Source organism: Saimiri boliviensis, chromosome 1, assembly GCF_048565385.1.
Source record: "Saimiri boliviensis isolate mSaiBol1 chromosome 1, mSaiBol1.pri, whole genome shotgun sequence".
In the NCBI taxonomy this organism is placed as follows: domain Eukaryota; kingdom Metazoa; phylum Chordata; class Mammalia; order Primates; family Cebidae; genus Saimiri; species Saimiri boliviensis.
The window spans coordinates 53944969-53962971 of NC_133449.1; the positions used below are offsets into that span (position 1 = coordinate 53944969).

At 37.9% G+C, this 18003-nt stretch overlaps 1 protein-coding gene and 1 pseudogene across 2 annotated transcripts in view; both read left to right on the forward strand.

Moving 5' to 3' along the window:
• SUCLG1 (succinate-CoA ligase GDP/ADP-forming subunit alpha) overlaps window positions 1-18003 on the forward strand; it is a 38106-nt gene that overhangs the window by 10092 nt on the left and 10011 nt on the right. For both annotated transcript variants that reach the window (XM_003942125.4, XM_074397686.1), the window contains 5 exons: window positions 124-227; window positions 7877-7993; window positions 9815-10027; window positions 10174-10231; window positions 17052-17135. In XM_003942125.4, the coding sequence (XP_003942174.2) occupies window positions 124-227; window positions 7877-7993; window positions 9815-10027; window positions 10174-10231; window positions 17052-17135 (576 nt within the window). The remainder of the gene's footprint in view (window positions 1-123; window positions 228-7876; window positions 7994-9814; window positions 10028-10173; window positions 10232-17051; window positions 17136-18003) is intronic.
• Window positions 234-7870, forward strand: LOC101027524 (adenylyl cyclase-associated protein 1-like; annotated as a pseudogene).

The following is an 18003-nucleotide window of genomic DNA, read 5'->3' on the forward strand; positions in this document are numbered from 1 at the left end:
TTTAGGTTTGCTGTGATCACAAGATAGCTCGTGTGTTACAGGATGTTTTCTTGTGATCAAGTCGAATTATGGTTCAAAGTTTAGAAAAATTATAATGTCTTTTTTTTTTTTTTAACCTCTTAGTGCCACAGAATGGAATTCGGCATTGTTCCTATACAGCTTCTCGGAAACATCTCTACGTTGATAAAAATACCAAGATTATTTGCCAGGGTTTCACTGGCAAACAGGTATGTGTATCTAGATTTTTATTTTCAAATGTAGACTAGAGATACGACAAATTAACTATTTTTTAATTTTTAATATCACAAAAGTAATAGATTGTTGCAGAAAAATATACTGTTTTTTAAATATATGCTATTGTCAGCCTATAACATAAAAATTGTATTTAAACTTACTTTGTGAAGGAGTATATTGCATGCTTACTAGGACTATATTGTACTGGAGGCCCACATACTTTCAGCAAATAACAACACTTGGTTTTCCTATAACGTTGAAACAGACTACTGTTTCTTTGACTGAGCACCAGATAAACTAGATTCTTGTGTTTAGGTTTCGTACAGACAAACAAACAAAAAACATACTGTTAAATACAGAATCCATATTCAGTGTGGAGAAATACTCAAACCCACAGACAGAGTCTCTTGGATAGTGAGACAAGCAGAAGAACCAGACCACTGACTTTTCCCAACTTATACTGTCTCTGGCAGGATTGGTACTACCAGGCAAAATTCCCTGAAGTGTTTTAATTTATTCCCATTTATTTATATTCATTGTCTCATCCTCTTTCCTGTTCACAGCATAGATTTTGTATAAGTGAAAATATATCTGTGATGTGATTCTGTAATAAAATGCCACCTAGGAATCTCCTTTCCATTTTCCTACCTTTCTACTCCCCAGGAATTCCTTCTGTTAATAAATTGGCATATATTCTTTCAGATATTTTTCTTGTGCATACAAACGTATTTATATAATACGTGTTTTGTAGTGTTTGTTATACAGAACTGTACTTACGTAATGTTATCTAGCATATAATATATATGGTGTATATATCTATAAAATAGAGATCTAAAGGTAAAATTGGATGTCATGTGGTCTGTGTATTTAAAATTTTCATAGCTAAATTGACCTTTAAAACATTGGAGGAGATTTATACTTCCACTATAGTAGATGTGCAGAATTTTTTAAAATGAAGAAGTACTACCAAATCAATTAGAGTATAATCACTGTACTCTAAGTGTCTTAACCCAAAGTATCCCTTTCTTTATTATTAAAGGAGATATGGCAAGATAAAAGCAGTCAGTAATTTTTTTGTAATTTAAGGTTAATGATTTTTCTGTACTTAAAAGAATTATCAAGTCAATTCTTCAGTGTTTGGTAATCTACAGCAGAGGTGACTAAACTTATTCTTCAAAAGGCCAGTTTGTAAACATTTTAGGTTTAGTGGGTTATAAAGTCTCTGTTACAGCTACTCAAAAGCATTAAAACAGCAAAAGCAGCCATAGAAAATAATGTCAATGAATGGGTCTGGGTGTGTTCCAATAAAACTTAATTTACAAAACCAGGTAGTGGACCAACTCCTGTAGACTGCAGTTAGCAGGTTGTTTCATATAAAATGGTTCTTTTGCTTTTTACTTTTTTTTTTGAAATAATTGAGCACACAAATGTGTTGCAGTGGACTTTCTTCTTTTTATTCTTCCATTCCTCTATAAACTTAAAAAAAAAATCTACCAATAACAAAAATGAAGCACCCACTAAACCCTGAAATTTTGTTCCTGGTAAAAATGGCTGGGTGGGGTGGCCCACACCTGTAATCCTAGCACTTTGTGGGGCCAGAGCAGCAGGACTGCTTGAACCCAGGAGTTTGAGACCAGCCTGGGCAATATGGTGAGAACGCATCTGTAAAAAAAAAAAAAAAAAGTAGAAAAATTAGCTGGGTATGGTGGTGCATGCCTGTGGTTCCAGATATTCTGGAGGCTGAGGTGGAACGATCACTTGAGTCAAGAAGGTTGAGGATGCAGTGAATCATGATTGAACCACTTAACGCCAGCTGGGATGACAGAGTGAGACTCTACCTAAAGAAAAAAAGGTTTATTCTGATAGCCAAATGTCTTATGTGTGTGTCACTTCCGTTATATACATTCTAAGGCAAGAAAATCTTCATCCAAGATTTGTAATGTGATCTATCATCCCCTTCCCAATTGATGTTATATTCAGCCTGTTTTTTGTTATATATTAATATTATTAGCATATAATCAGAAGATGTTTGATTAACCCAAATTTCCCACATAAATTTATTATATATAATTTTGTTTTTCTGTTTGCAAAATATTATATGATCCTGTGACATTTTAAGCAGTGGGCTTTTTTTATAAGAACTATTGCCTATGGTGTAAGCACTATTGAGAACTGTCTCCATATTCTAAATTAGGTGATGGTTTACCTAAATATTTAAATCCAAGGGTAGTTTTAGTGTTTTTCAGTTAATTGCATTTACGTTGTTTCTCATTCACTCTCCTTGTTTCTGTTTTTAAAGTGAGTGTTAATTCCCTCAGTTAGGTTTGTTGATTCAGATTCATTATAGACTTAAATGATGAGGTCTGAAATTTATAGCTTACTTCCACAGTAAATCTGCATATTGTCTTATTAGTTTGTTTTCTCTGTACACACGTTGTTCCACATAACGAATGAAAAATCCTTGTATTTTAGGGTAGGTTTCAGCAATGCAGATTTCCATTGGGTGCCATCTTGTTTCTTACACTGGCTTTATAAGCTGCTAAAATTATTCCTATTCCTAATTGTATACTGGCTGGTGATAATGGTAAAACTAAGGAAAATAAGCTTGTTTTGAATAGATGTGTTATTCCTGTTTAGCACTACTTTATGAATAAAATTTGGTGCTTTTGAATTTACCTGGCAGTGTAGTCGAGGGCAGTGCTTCTCAGTGTCTATAGCAAAAAACCTGTGTGGGTGTTTGTTTTGAATTTTCAGTCTAATATAGATCAGTATTTTTATAAAGTACAATAAAAGCTGTAGCAATGTCATACTGCTATATTTGCAAACATTTTTACTTTTTTTAAAATTAGATTTTTCCCCTCCCTCTCTCCCTTCCTTCCTTCCTTTTTTTTTTTCTTTTTCCTCTTACCTCATTGCAGAGCAGCAAGAGTCTGCATACTGTACTTTGAATAGCACTGTTTTAAGAGAAAGAACACTGGCCTGTGGTTCTTTCAAAACTCTGCCCCTAACTTTAGACAAATTAATTAACATGCTTGGGGCCAAGTTTCCTATTTTGAAATAGAATGTCAATCAGAAAATTTCTGAAGTCCTTCTTAAGGCCCTAATTTTTATTCCTTTAATAGAACATCAGTAGTTGGGACTACATTTTGAATGACCACACAGATTCATTCATTTTTCAACAACTATTTATTGAGTGCCTACTGTATGTTGATTTAGGTGTCATATTGCAATGAACAAAGTAGACATAAATTACTGTGTTTATGGAATTTACATTTTAGTGGTTGAGGGGAAATGATGTATCAACAAAATCAATGAGTAGATTATGTGGTATGTTAGAGAGTACAATTGCTCTGGAAGAAATAAGTCAGGGAGATAGTTGGGCGGTTCTTGCCGGAAGTGGAGAGTGGCTGATCAAAGTCCGGAGATGGTACATTATGGCTGACATGCAAAATCTGGTAGAAAGATTGGAGAGGGCAGTGGGCCACCTGGAGGCAGTATCCCATACCTCTGACATGCACTGTGGGTATGGAGACAGTCCTTCAAAAGCAGGAGCAGCTCCGTGCATGCAGGCATTTGACTTGCTGCTTGCCGGTCCTGTGACAGAATACTTGAAGATCAGTAAAGAGGTTGGGGGAGATGTGCAGAAACATGCGGAGAAGGTCCATACAGGTTTGAAGTTGGAGCGAGCTCTCTTGGTTACAGTTTCTCAGTGTCAACAGCCAGCAGATAACAAGCTTTCCGATTTGTTGGCATCCATCTCAGAGCAGATCAAAGAAGTGATAACCTTTCAGGAGAAGAACTGAGGCAGCAACTTGCTTAATCACCTGTCACCTGTCAGTGAAAGCATCCAGGCCCGGGGCTGGGTGGCTATGGCTCCCAAGGCTGGCCTTTATGTGAAAAAAATAAATGATGCTGTCATGTTTTATACAAACTGAGTCCTCAAAGAGTACAAAGATGTGGACAAGAAGCATGTAATAATAATAAGCATGTAATAATAATAAGCAGCATGTAATAATAAGCATGGGTCAAAGCTTATTGAAGTATATGGACAGAGCTGTAGGCTCACATTAAGGAGTTCCATACCACTGGGCTGGCATAGAACAAAACGAGGCCTGTGGCAAAAGAACTGAGTGGACTGCCTTTTGGACCCTCTGCTGGACCAGATCCTCCTTCCCCTCCACCAGGCTCCCCTCCTCCACCAGTCTCTCCCAGTTCAGGCTCAGATGAGTCTGCTTCCTGCTCAGCACTGTTTGCACAGATTAATCAGGGGGAAAGCATCACACATGCCCTAAAACACGTGTCTGATGACATGAAGACTCTCAAGAACCCTGCCTTGAAGGCTCAGAGTGGTCCAGTACACAGTGGCCCCAAGCCATTCTCTGCACCTAAACCCCAAACCAGCCCGTCCCCCAAACCAGCCACAAAGAAGGAGCCAGGTGTACTTGAACTGGAGGGCAAGAAGTGGAGAGTGGAAAATCAGGAAAATGTTTCCAACCTGGTGATTGATGACACAGAGCTGAAACAGGTGGCTTACATTTACAAGTGTGTCAACACGACATTGCAAATCAAGGGCAAAATTAACTCCACTGCAGTAGATAACTCTAAGAAACTTGGCCTGGTATTTGATGATGTAGTGGGCATTGTGGAGATAATTAACAGTAGGGATGTCAAAGTTCAGGTAATGGGTAAAGTGCCAACCATTTCCATCAACAAAACAGATGGCTGCCGTGCTTACCTGAGCAAAAATTCCCTGGATTGTGAAACAGTCACTGCCAAATCTTCTGAGAAGAACGTCCTCATTCCTACAGAAGGCAGTGGTTTTAATGAATTCCCAGTTCCTAAACAGTTCAAGACCCTATGGAATGGGCAGATGTTGGTCACCACAGTGACAGAAATTGCTGGATAAGTGAAGCACCACTGGGTTCTTTGCCCTCCCTTCACACCATGGGATAAATCTGTATCAAGATGGTTCTTTTCTAGATTTTCTCTACCTTTCTGCTCTTAAAACTGCTTCTCTGCTCTGAGAAGCACAGCTACCTGCCTTCACTGAAATATACCTCAGGCTGAGATTTGGGGTGGGATAGCAGGTCAGTTGATCTTCCGCAGGAAGGTGCAGCTTTTCCGTATCAGCTCAACCATGCCGCCAGTCCATTCTTAAGGAACTGCCAACCAGGACTGATGATGCATTTTAGCTTTGAGCTTTTGGGCATTATTCTACCAACAAATAGTCCATTGAGAAGAAAACAGTCCCAGGAATTAACAGATCAGAATGTTCACACTGATTAATCTTTTTCTAACAATGAGCATGAAGATAGCAGAAGCTGGTGTGTTTCCAGATGGTTCTTCTAACCAAACTAATTTTTTACTGTTGACAAGTGAGGCAAGGGTTGCACTGGACCAAAGACTGAGGCTTGGCCATCTGGCATTCCACACAAAGTTGTTCCCTATAAGCATTCCTTTTATTCTCTATTCCATCCTGGGTCTGCCTCATGCTGTGGCAGTGCCCTTCATCCAGAGCAGTTAAAGGAGTCTTGGACCCTTTCTCTAGGATTCCTGCCCAGCACCTTCTACAGAGATGACTTAAAAGGAAAAAAAAAAAAAAAGGAAAAACACCATTCCGAGGAGTCTGGCATTCCTGAATCCTCCTTCCTTGCTAGGTGCCTGTCACCTGTCTTCACTCTCTCCTTTTCCCTGTCATGCTCATCAGCCATGGCTTCTGTCCAAGCACCTGAACAGAGGACTAAAACCTCCATTGCAGGCTGGTTTTAGGTCTTGATTTATGTAAAAATTTTGCACAGCATTGCTAATGTAAAGTTCAGTTTTTTCCCTCTAGGACAAACACTTAACAAAATGTGCAACTTTTTTTGATGGGAAGAGAGATTGTCCTGTGATTTCTACCCATTTCCTGAGGCCTGTGGAAATAAACCTTTATGTACCTAAAGTTAAAAAAAAAAAAAAAAAAAGAAAGAAGCCAGGGAAAGGAGGAGTGTGTGTAGTCCTGGTGGTTAGGATGGAGGAGAAGGAGATTTTATATCAGGTGGTCAGAGAAGGCCTGATCTCTGAGTAAAGATGTAAAGGAGACATGGGAGTGAACCAAGAGGATATTTTAGGGAAGGATATTCCATGCAGAGGGCACAATGAGGACATGAGGCAGGCATATGCCTGCAGTGTGGAAGCCGCAAGGCCAGCATGGCTGGAGTGTAATGAGCAGGCAGGTATATGACTCTGATGTGGGGAGACAGCTTGTAGATTAACTTGTAGACCAGGGTATGGGGTTTGGCTTTTACTTGACTGAAATCTAAAATAATCAGAGTATTTGATTAGAGTAGTGCTGTGATCTTATGTTTTGACCAGATCACTCAGGCTGCTGTGGAGATTAGATTGAAGGGGAGCAAGACCAATAACCCATCAAGATTGAAGTGACTTAGATCAATGTGATAGCAGTAGGAGGGGAAGGAGTTGTCGATTATACTTTGAAGATAGAGCAATAAGATCCACTAATGGATCTAATATGAGATATATGAGAAAGAGAAGAATTAAGGATGACTTCAGTATTTTTGATGTGATGATCTGTAAGGAGTGAAGTTGCCTTTAAATGAGATGGGGTAGATGGAAATGATTGGGAACTCAGTTTTGGACATGTTGAGTTTGAGATGCTTGCTAGTTCTCAAAGTGGAGGTGTCAGGTAGGCAGTTGACAATGCGAGTATGGAGTTCAAGGCTTAGATAAGTGGGGTGTTTGTGTCTTTGTGTATGTGGAAGGGGTCACCATATGGATGAGATGTATTGCCATGGTAAGGGATGACATCACCAAGGGCATGAATTTAGACAAAAAAGAGAAGTTGAAGAGGAAAACCAGGGGAAGTAGAGCCCCAGAAGCCTAGTGAAAAAGAATCTTTCAACCCTTGGAGCTGTTTTTGGTTGTCATAACTGGAAGGGGTGGTTAGGAGGGGGACAGTTAGGAGGGTGTGGTACTGGCATCTAATGGGTGTAGCCCAGGGATGCTGCTAAATGTCCTACCAGGCACTGGATGACGTCTTACAAGAAAGAATCATCCTTCCAAAATGTCAGTAATGCTGAGGTTGAAGAGTCAAAGTGAATGGATAGAGAAATACAGTATTAAAGGCTTACTTAAGGTGAGTGATCGTTAATTTAAAATGAGACCAGTTGACATGTTTTTTTTTCTTTTCTTTTTTTTCCTCTAGCCACTTTTTGGCTGCACATGTCTAGGCTTAGAGTAGGGGGAAAATTGGATTTAACCCAGGTTGTGGTTTTGCCAGATGTTTAAGTTGAAGTGAGAGAAAGCCAAGGTGGTTGTGGGAGGGTAATGATCTACCATGAATTTTAAACTGAGGAGTGTGAGCACATGAGTTGAGAAACAGGGAGTTTTTGATCAGTAGCCAAGTTTGAAAACAGGGAATCAAAGAGGCCCCTGTTTATAGTTATTTTGGCTTTTCAGAGGCTTGTTTTGCTTCAAGCCTCAAAGCTATGTTTAGTAAATAGATGGGCATGCTTCCTATAGTTACTGTCTGGGAATAGTTAACCTATTTGTTTTACTTTTCCTAAGTTGCTAAGATTGCTTTTGCTTCTCTTGGGCTTTCCAGTCTGCTGTTTCTCATGGATCTTGTGCTTTTTCCCCTCAGGGCACCTTTCACAGCCAGCAGGCATTGGACTATGGCACCAAACTTGTTGGAGGAACCACTCCAGGGAAAGGAGGCCAGACGCATCTGGGCCTACCAGTCTTTAACACCGTGAAGGAGGTAATTAATGCTACCTGAGTTTGGCAAGACGAGAAAAGCAAGGGAAGAGTGAGCATTCTTTGAGTAGAGATCTTAATTGTGTTTCTTTTGGGAGAGTCTCTTGCTGTTTGAAAATTCAGTAACCTAGAGAAATTTGAATTGCCTTCAAAACCAGTGTCATTTGTGTTTCTAGGTATGCATCTGCTCTTAAGGGAAGAAGTGCTATGGCCAGGCTTCTGTTTGTCTTTTTATCATTGCCTTGCTTTACTTTTCTTCTTCCAGTATGTTAGTACGAATGTCAGCAACCACCCCCTAATTCTTCCTTAGTGGGGACTATGCAGCAGGCACTGTGCTAGGTGTTTCATTCAAATTGCCCTGTTCAGGCCTCACTACACCCCTTGGAGGTAGGTGCTGTTATCCTCCTCATTTTAAAGGTAAGGATGTTACTAGTGCAAAGAGGTTGAAGATCTTGCCCATGGTCTGACAGCTGGTAAGTGGCAGGCTTAGGATGGCTCAGTAAAGAGTGGTCCCATGTGAAGAAACTAAATTGTAGAGTTAAATTTACAAATCACAGTGTCCTAAATTCTCAAATTACGGATTTCTTAATAATACCTTTAAACATTATTTTTGAATTAAACTTTAATTCTTTGTTACAAAACTGATATGTGCTTTTTGTAAAAATTCAGATGCTATAAAAGGTAAGTAAAGTTAAATTTTACAGTGTCTTCAACATCTCAGATTTTGCCTCTGTAGGGAGCTAACTTAAGCTTAGTCTGTAGTCTTTCACTCTCTTTTTACTCTTATATGAATATTTATGAAACTAATAGTATTTAAAAGAAACTGTAGTGTAAATTATTGAGTATTTAATTTTAAAAATCTAAGAAATAAACTTAGTTTTTCGGGATGATGTGTTGGTCAGCCTTAAATGTATTCTTCCCCTCTTCTTATGCATATTTTTAAGGTGTATTTTAAAGCATTACATTTTTTAAGGCACAGATTTAAAGTCCTTCCTGCCTTAAATTCTATTATGGCTGATTTTATAACTTCAAAATATAGAGAGGAGATGTTTTTTCACAATTCCTCTAGGTTGGCTTTTCTTTTGTCATGAGCCTTTTTTTGCTTTTTTTTTTTTTTAAGGAAGTCTTGTTGCTAAGCAATCCATTTGTTATAGTGACAAAAATAGTTTTGGTGTTTGGAATATTGTGTAAGTTTTTTTGACAGGTATTGTTTATTTTTCACCCATTCTGCTCTTACAAAGAGATTTTTGAATGAGTAGGGTTGGTACCTTTAATCCATATGATTTCCTAGCACAATATTTGCTGTTGTCACAGTCTAGCTTCTGGCAGTGTTTGTAGCCTTTAGAGGTAGAGAACAATGTACTGTAGTTACTTTTCAGTAAAGTACCTACGTGCCCATGATTTGCCTTCTTTTGGTTCCATACTAGTTTTAATATTTTTTTGTCTCCCCCTCTATTATCATCTTGAACAGAGCTTTAAAAAATTATTTTTAACCTCTGACATCATTTGTGGATGATATGTTGGCGTCCTTCGACTGTTCACTGTCAGGATGCTTTTAGGTTTGCTGACATGCCATAGTCTAAGAGAGTGAGATGTCACAGAAGCTTTCAATTCACAGTGGCATTCAAAGGGGGCTGAGAAAGGGCTATGCTTAATTCTACTCTACTTCTGACAGTGTAGTGAATTTGAGAATGGGAAGAATGCTATGTCTTTGGGTAGTGTCCTTTTCTTTACCCTAAGACATTATTAAAATGATAGTATCGAATTTATTTTACAATGTTTATGATTTAACCAATAATAAAGTGCTTCATCGTTAATGTTTCAGGCCAAAGAACAGACAGGAGCAACAGCTTCTGTCATTTACGTTCCTCCACCTTTTGCTGCGGCTGCTATTAATGAAGCTATTGAGGCGGAAATTCCCTTGGTTGTATGTATCACTGAAGGTATCCCGCAGCAGGACATGGTACGAGTTAAGCACAGATTGCTGCACCAGGGAAAGACAAGGCTAATTGGGCCCAACTGCCCTGGAGTCATCAATGTGAGTGCAAAACGTAAAAAGAAACCCAGAGTAAGCCTCTCACAAGGCTAAACAGCTTTGAGTGAATGCAAGTGTATTTGTGTGTATGACCTGTGAGTGACTGTTTTTTTTTTTTCAACTTTTCTGAAACTATGATTTACTTTCAGCCTGGAGAATGTAAAATTGGCATCATGCCTGGTCATATTCACAAAAAAGGAAGGATTGGTGAGTTTGTTTGCTACTTTCTTACAGATTAAAACAAAAAATTATTTGCCTTAAACCCTCAAAACTCACAAAGAATTTGTGACTTTGCAAATCAAGTTTATTTTAATTAAATTGACTTGAGTGGGATTTACTAGGGAAGTTTTGTAGTCTATTAATTCTGTATCCTGAGTATAATAAATTTATTTGAGAAGTTCTACAGAATAAGTGAAGACTTTGGTGGTGGGAGTTTAAATATTTTTTTCCTGCTCAGCATTCTGTGTATTCTTCCATGTGTTTGCATGTATCAGTAGTTAATTTCATTAACTATTATAACTTAGTTATTGCTAAGTAGTATTCTATTGTATAATTATACCACAATTTGTTTATTGCTAAGTAGTATTCTATTGTATAATTATACCACGATTTGTTTATTCATTTTCCCATTAATGAACATTTGGGTTGTTTTCATGTTTGAGCCTTATGAACAAGGCTTAGGTCAACATTTGTGTATAAGTCGTTGTGTGGACAGATTTTTGTTTCTCTTGGGGAAAATGCAGAGGAATGGACTTGCTAAGTCATGTTCATATGGACATAAGTTGAGTATGCTCAACTTTTTAACAAACTGCCAAATAATTCTGCAAAGTGGCTATATCATTTTATATTTTCACTATTAATGTAGGAGAGTTTCAATTGCTCCATGTCTTCACAAACATTTAGTATTGTTAGTCTTTTTAAATGTAGCCATTCTACTGGGAGTAAAATGGTATCTCTTGTGGTTTTGAGTGTCCCTGATGACTAATGATGCAGAGCTCCTTTCATGTGCTTATAAGGCCATTCACATACCTGCTCAATAATCACCTTGCTCTTTCAGGTATCACAAACTTTCTCAAAATGTTTTGGGGTTATGGCACCTCAGAAAGCAGGGCAGTGGTCAGAAAGGCAAATCAGATGGCCTATCATAGGAAAATTATATTGCTACTTGGTTAGTTCCTTCAGGAAATAGCCAAGGTAACATTTCAAAGTTAGCCACATTAGGCTTGCGTTTAGACTCTACACCAAACTTTAAACTATACTGTTTTTCAATCATAATAGATGATTGACAGTGTTTTTCTTTATCTATAAAGCATGGCTACTAATAATAAATAAGGGTAATTGTCATAGTGGGTGAGTGTCGGTTGTGCAGTTTACAGGATTTGGTTAAAGGTTATGAGTTTTCTTTATTACTAATGTCTCTTGGAGCTGTCAGCCCTGCTGCCAGTGGCAGTACTCGATAATTTTACGAGAGAGGTTACAGGGAGCTCCATGGGCCATCTGAATTCCAGTGGGGCCTGATCCATGTATCACTGATGCTCTTGTTCATATTTGAATATTAGTTAGATCCTTTGGTCTGTTTTGAAGGTTAGTGTTATGGTCTTAAGGAGAGCATGGAAGGAATGCTCTGTGCTGAGTTGCTTTTCTGATCACTGCCCAGCTTTCTAAGGTGCCAATAAACCTAAAAAATGAAAATCAAGAGAAGTTCAGGGAAGTCCTTTAGACATTGGCTTTGTGAATGGTCATAACACATTGATGAGACAGTCCTCTGGGAGACTGCTTTTAATTCCTTTGAAAAGGGGCTTTTTTTCAAAAGAGAAAATATGTGACACTGCAAGATTTTTGAGAGGATGAGGAGAGGAAGATGGTTATTTGTACCAACTATTCCTATTTTGGTACTATTGCTAATAGTCTCGATAGCCTCCTTGACTTCTGATCCTTAAGTTGAGAGTTAAGAGAAAGAAGGATTTTTCAGTCCTTTAGCCATTTCTGAATGGAATATAATGTAATGTGATAGTAGTATAATAGTGTAATGGATTTCCAGTTTTTGTTAATAAAAGCTAATGAAATTGCATATCTGTTAATGGAGTGTTATTGAAGGAAGTGATTGGATTCCAAATTGATGATATTTAACTGTACCATGTTATTTTTTCGTTTATGATAGACAGTTTGTTACTTGCAACCACGTGTCACATGCTTGACTCTTCTGTTTTAAAATTTTAATTAAACTGTCTATATTGAGATGTGTAGTTGTAAGAAATAATACAGACAGATCACTCTTTATTCAGTTAGCCCAATGATTAACATCTTGCAAAACGGGATGCTGACATTGATGCAGTCAATACAGAAAACTTTTCCATCACAAGTTTCCTTCATGTTGCCCTTTTCTAGTCACTTCCTCTTGCTTCCAACCCCTTCTCAATTCCTGACAACCAGTAATCTGCTCTCCAATTATATAATTTTGTCATTTCAAGAATGTTATATAAGTGGAATCATATAGAATTTAGCCTTCTGGGATTACTTGTTTATAATCAGAATAAGTCTCTAGAGATTCATCCAGGTTGTTGTATACATCAATAGTTTCTTTTTATTACTGAGTATTGATGGTATGATGTACTTCAGTTTGTTTAACCATTTACCTTTTGAAAGACACCTGGGTTGTTTTTCAGTTTGGCCTATTACAAGTACGACTGCTATAGACATTTGTATACTGGTTTTTATGTGAACATTGTCTTCATTTTTTTGGGACAAATGTCCGGGAGCGTGGTTGCTGGGTTGTATGATACTTGTACGTTAGTTTCTTAAGAAACTGCTAAATTGCTATCCAGTGTAGCTGTGCTGTTTTGCATTTCTACCAGCAATGTATGAGTGATCCAGTTTCTCTGCAGCCTTGCCAGCATTTGGTGGTGTCACTGTGTTTTTATTTTAGCTATTATGGTGAATGTTTAGTGATAGCTCTTTGTACTTTTAATTTGTATTTGCCTAGTGACTAATGATATTATCTTTTCATAGATTATCTTTTTGTAGATTTATTTACCATCTATTTATCTTTTTCAGTGAAGTGCCCCACCTTGGGTTTTGCCCATGTTCTAATTGGATTGTTTACTTTTTTATGGTTTAGTTTTGAGAGTTCTTTATATATTCTAGGTACTAATACTTTGCTGGATGTGCAATTTACTTTTTCATATTTATGTTAAAATGATCATGTTTGTATCTACAAAAACTCTTCTTGGGATTTTGATAGGAGTACACCATTACATAAGTAGGTAGGCATTACCCACCTAACCTTCTCAGTGATGAAATGTCCCATAGAAGGGAGGGACAGTGTTGAGGACAGAGGATGTGGATGGGACAAAGGCACTGAGAATACGGAAAAAGTGATAAAAGAGAAATACGGGGGTGGAAGTTGTGGTGGTTGTCATTTGTTATGCATTAGGGTTCAGTTAGTGAATAATCTTAAAACTATTGAAATTAAATTTCACTTAAGAGGGTGGTTTTACTCCATGGATGAGTTTTCAGTTTCAACTCATTTATTAACATATATGAGCACCCTGTGTGCCTGGAACTGTGCTTTAAGCTGGAAACATAGGGGTTGTGAAGACTTATTTATTGACCCGTTGGAAATTATAGCCTAGTGAAGAAGGTAGCTGCCACAGAATCTCAAGCACCATTGGTGGTCTCTTACCAAACCAGGTGGTGGGAGAACATTGTTCTTAATTGGAGAATCTGTGTGTGGTCAAGAGATACAAATTTCAGGCCGCTTGATCAAGCCTGACTATGTATTTATTTTGCCAAGCCAAGATTATCAGATAAAAAATAAAACTTGAAATTTATCCTTTTCTTTTTTTCTTACAGATCTTTTAAAGATGGACCATTCCATTTTACTGTGTCAGTAGTAGAAGGCCATGTTACGTGGTAGACTCAAGGGCAGGGCTCAGGCCAGCAGGTCGTCTCCTTAGAGATGAGAAACTGCTGATCAGAGGCACTGTCCTGCCTTCTGAATAAAGAATTTGTGTTCGTTCCATCCCAAGGCAGGTTTTCTGTAATGGAAATATAAGTAACTGCCCATTAAAGCTAGGTAGAATCAGTATTTTAGATCAGGTTTTAAGGACTTCTGCTTTTGGTAAAATTATTTTTATTTTTTAAAAAGCATTACTATGATTTTAATATAATTCTTAACAGTGTTGAAAGTATTAGCTAAAAGTCACCTCAAACGTAGTAGTGTTTGCTGTAACACTAGAAAAAAAAATTACCTGTAGTGTTCTCTTCATGATCCTCCCTCTGTCCTCAGTATTTGGAATCAGTACCTGCCTTATCCTCAGGAGCAAGAAGAGTTGACAAGAAATGAGCCCTTTAAACAGAGTTTATTGAAGGAAGATAAAGTACATTTAAAGAGAGGAGCTGCTGACCAGTTGGCTGACCACCTAGAAAACAGCTGTGTCTGTTCTAGCTGGAAAAATAGTAGTAGCAGTGTTTATTTAAAGAGACAGTACACCCTCAGAGATGATTCAGAATAGGCTGCTCGAAAGAGAGGATGAGCCAGCAGCAGCTAATACTTGGGGACTCTCATTATGAAAATCTTGCCTGATTATTCATGAAAGGGCAGGAGGTCAGTTGCAACCATGTTTTAGGCGACCTCCTTGTATGCACATGCTCTGTAGTTGTACATGCTAGTGTACACATCACAGGTCTCATTAGCATTTAAAATCTCCACCCAGGGATGTGGTTTTTACTATTATAATGAACAGAAGGCTACTGTAGGGCAAGTTATTGAAGGAGTGCACACGCTTGTCAGCAGGGAAAGCCCCTCCTATGATTATCTCCAGCTAGGGCCTAATAAGTCCCCTTCAGGGCCAGAGGAGCCCAACCACAGGCCAGAAGTAGCTGGTGTAGCCATTGCCTTTTTGTGGACTATCAGTGGGCAGCGCCTCCAAGACTTTCCACAGGGCTCTCCTGATTGCTCTTTTCTGGCCATCTGCCTACCCTGACATTCCCACTGTCTTACGGTAACAGGGCTAATAGTGAACCATTCAATGAATGAAGTTGTTTCTACCCAAAAAATACTTATGGTCTCACAGTGGTAGGTAAGGTACAACTTGTGCTTATTTCCTAGTAATACGGGCAATAGGAAATATAAAAGCACTGAGCAGATTTAGAGAAAGAGATTTTATCTCACTTCTCTTTGGGGGTGATCAGGAAAGATCTCAAAGAGAAAGTAGCATTTAATGTGGACCTTGAAGGATGATTAGAAGTTTTGTCAGATGGTGGAGGTGAAACACTCCATTTTAAGCAGAGCAAATATGAAAAGATAGGAGAACATGAAATATCAATGAGGATTAACCCAGTTTCACTGAGTAGGGAAATAGTAAGAAACAAGCCTGGAGAGGGAGGCTGGGGACTGTGCTGGGTTAGTGAGTTAGAGCAGAATTCCACATGAAGTGAGGCATCGTCAAGGACATAGGTGTCACTGTCTAGTGAAATGCATGTAAAAGAGCAATATGACAGTGTTCTGTGGGGTCCGTCTAGCAATGATTGAGTTACATTCACAGTGTTCTTTCAGTTTGACTGGTTGATATGGAGAACCTGAAGTTACTGTGTGCCCAAATGCATAGTAAGAAGATGCGTGTTTATGCACAGGTCATACACTTAGTACACATTAATATACAATGATAATGGTGACATAGCACTTCGCTTAAAAATGTAAACCTGCTGTATGGAAGTTGAGGTAGCTTATGGTTATGGTTTTCGTCCCAGGCTGACAAGAATTCTTTTTGCCCCAGTAGGGTGATCATATTGTTAGAAAAGGGTCTTCTGAGTTCTTGAGAGTTGCTCCAAGGCAGAAGTTTAAGAAAAGTAAACCATGGACACCCTGGATTGATTTTTCTGTTTGTCTAAAGTATTACATAGATTGTGCTTTGAATAAATTACCTTTTTGAAAGCTCAGCTAAACATAGTAAACTACAAGAGAAGACAACTAGCTGTCACTCCTTTCTGGCCCCCACTGGCTCTCCTCCTTCAACACACACCTAATCCAGATGTGAAATTAAGTGCTTTCACACAGGCCCATTTATAAAGGAAATTAGATTGGAGACTGGATTCAAGAGGGATCTTGACCTTATTCCCCAGTTTTCTTTATATTGATTTTAGAGCCTGTATATTCGTTCAAAATTATTGGGAAAATAGTTATGGAGAAGATAGGTAGCATTTTAAAATGTAACTAATGCTAATTTTGATGGTTTAATAGTTTGGGTACTGTATTAGTCTGTTTTACATTGCTACAAAGGAATATCTGAGACTGGGTGCTTTATAAGAAAAGAGATTTGTTTAGCTTATGATTCTGCAGGCTATACGAACATGGCATTAGCATCTGTTCAGCTTCTGGTGAGGCCTCGGGAATCTTTTACTCATGGTGGAAGGTGAAGGGGGAGCGGGCATGTCACATGGTGAGAGAGGGAACTAGAAATTTCAGGATCTTTTTAAGAAGCAGTTCTCATGTGAAGGAATAGAGTGAGAAGTCACTCATTACCATGGGAGAGCAAAGACATTAATGAAGGATCTGTCCCCATGACTGAAACATCTCCCAGTCTGTCCCACCTCCAACATTGGGTGTCCCATGTTTCAGCCTGAGATTTGGAGGGGACAAATATCCAAACTACATCATGGTAATATAAGTCTAATCTGTTACATTCTGCCACTGTTTAAGTATGATTGTACCTACCAAATTGATATTGCTGTTAACCTCTTCATAAATATTCTCAGAAGTAATTTAAGTCTTTCTTGCATTGCTTTTATAGTCATACAGTGACCTTAACTAATAATATACTTTCGCCTATGTCTAAACTTAAAAACCTTCCTGCTTTAATTTAAGCCTTTTTGTGTCGTTATTTGAAGATACTATTGATTTTGATGGCAAAACATGGAATGAACTTTATACCTATGTTAGTCATTCAAAGTGTTTGGTAATCTAGTTGACCATATTTTAGTCTAATATAGAAAAACAATCTAATAGTTTTGAATTTCTTTCCTTAAGGCATTGTGTCCAGATCTGGCACCCTGACTTATGAAGCGGTCCACCAAACAACGCAGGTTGGATTGGGGCAGTCTTTGTGCGTTGGTGAGGGATTTTTGCTAAAATCCTTTTATTGGCATGTAGTGTGTTCACTGAATGAGTATAATAATAATTACTGATTTTATTATTTGCAACAGATTTTGATACTGTTATAAAAAGGATATTATGATCTCAAATTTAATTTGCTTAAGTGTGAAGTTGTTCTGTAGTTTTTCAAGATTCGTGGTCCAAAGTTTTATTTGCAGGTTGAAGAACAACATCTTGAGACATGTGGCTCCTGGAGCACCTTGGTGCCTGAAAACATCACTTGTTTTGATTACTCTGAAGAAATGGTTCCTAATATTAGGACTTTTGTTGTCATTGCCATTATGTTTATCAGTGCTTCATATTTATTGAATTCTTTGCCATTCAATGTCTCATTCTTAAAGCAAGCCTCTCAGGCATTTCTGAGTGAGAAAATTGTACTGTTAGAGCCTTATTGGTGAGAAAGTCAAGGTTGAGGAAGGTTCACTTTTTCAGAACCTCTCTTTTTATCACACCATACTGCCTCCACTTGAAAAAAAAATTACAAGTTTTTAAAAATTTTATTTATTATACTTTAAGTTCTGAGGTACATGTGCAGATTGTGCAGGTTTTATATTTTAAAATAATTTCAATATTTGCTGCCAAAAGCCAAGGCAAATCACTCATTTTCATATTGATAAATATTCCTTCAGTTTCTTAGAATATCTTTTAGAAGTATCTATACCAAAAAATCATAACATATAGGTGTTTTTATTAAGATCCAAATTCATAAATTAAATATTGAAAACATTCATTGAGCATTTTTACATATAAACATAATTTTGAGTGGAAGATATTTTAGTGTGACAGAGAATAAGAAATGGTTTGAAACAGGCTTACCAATTTCTTC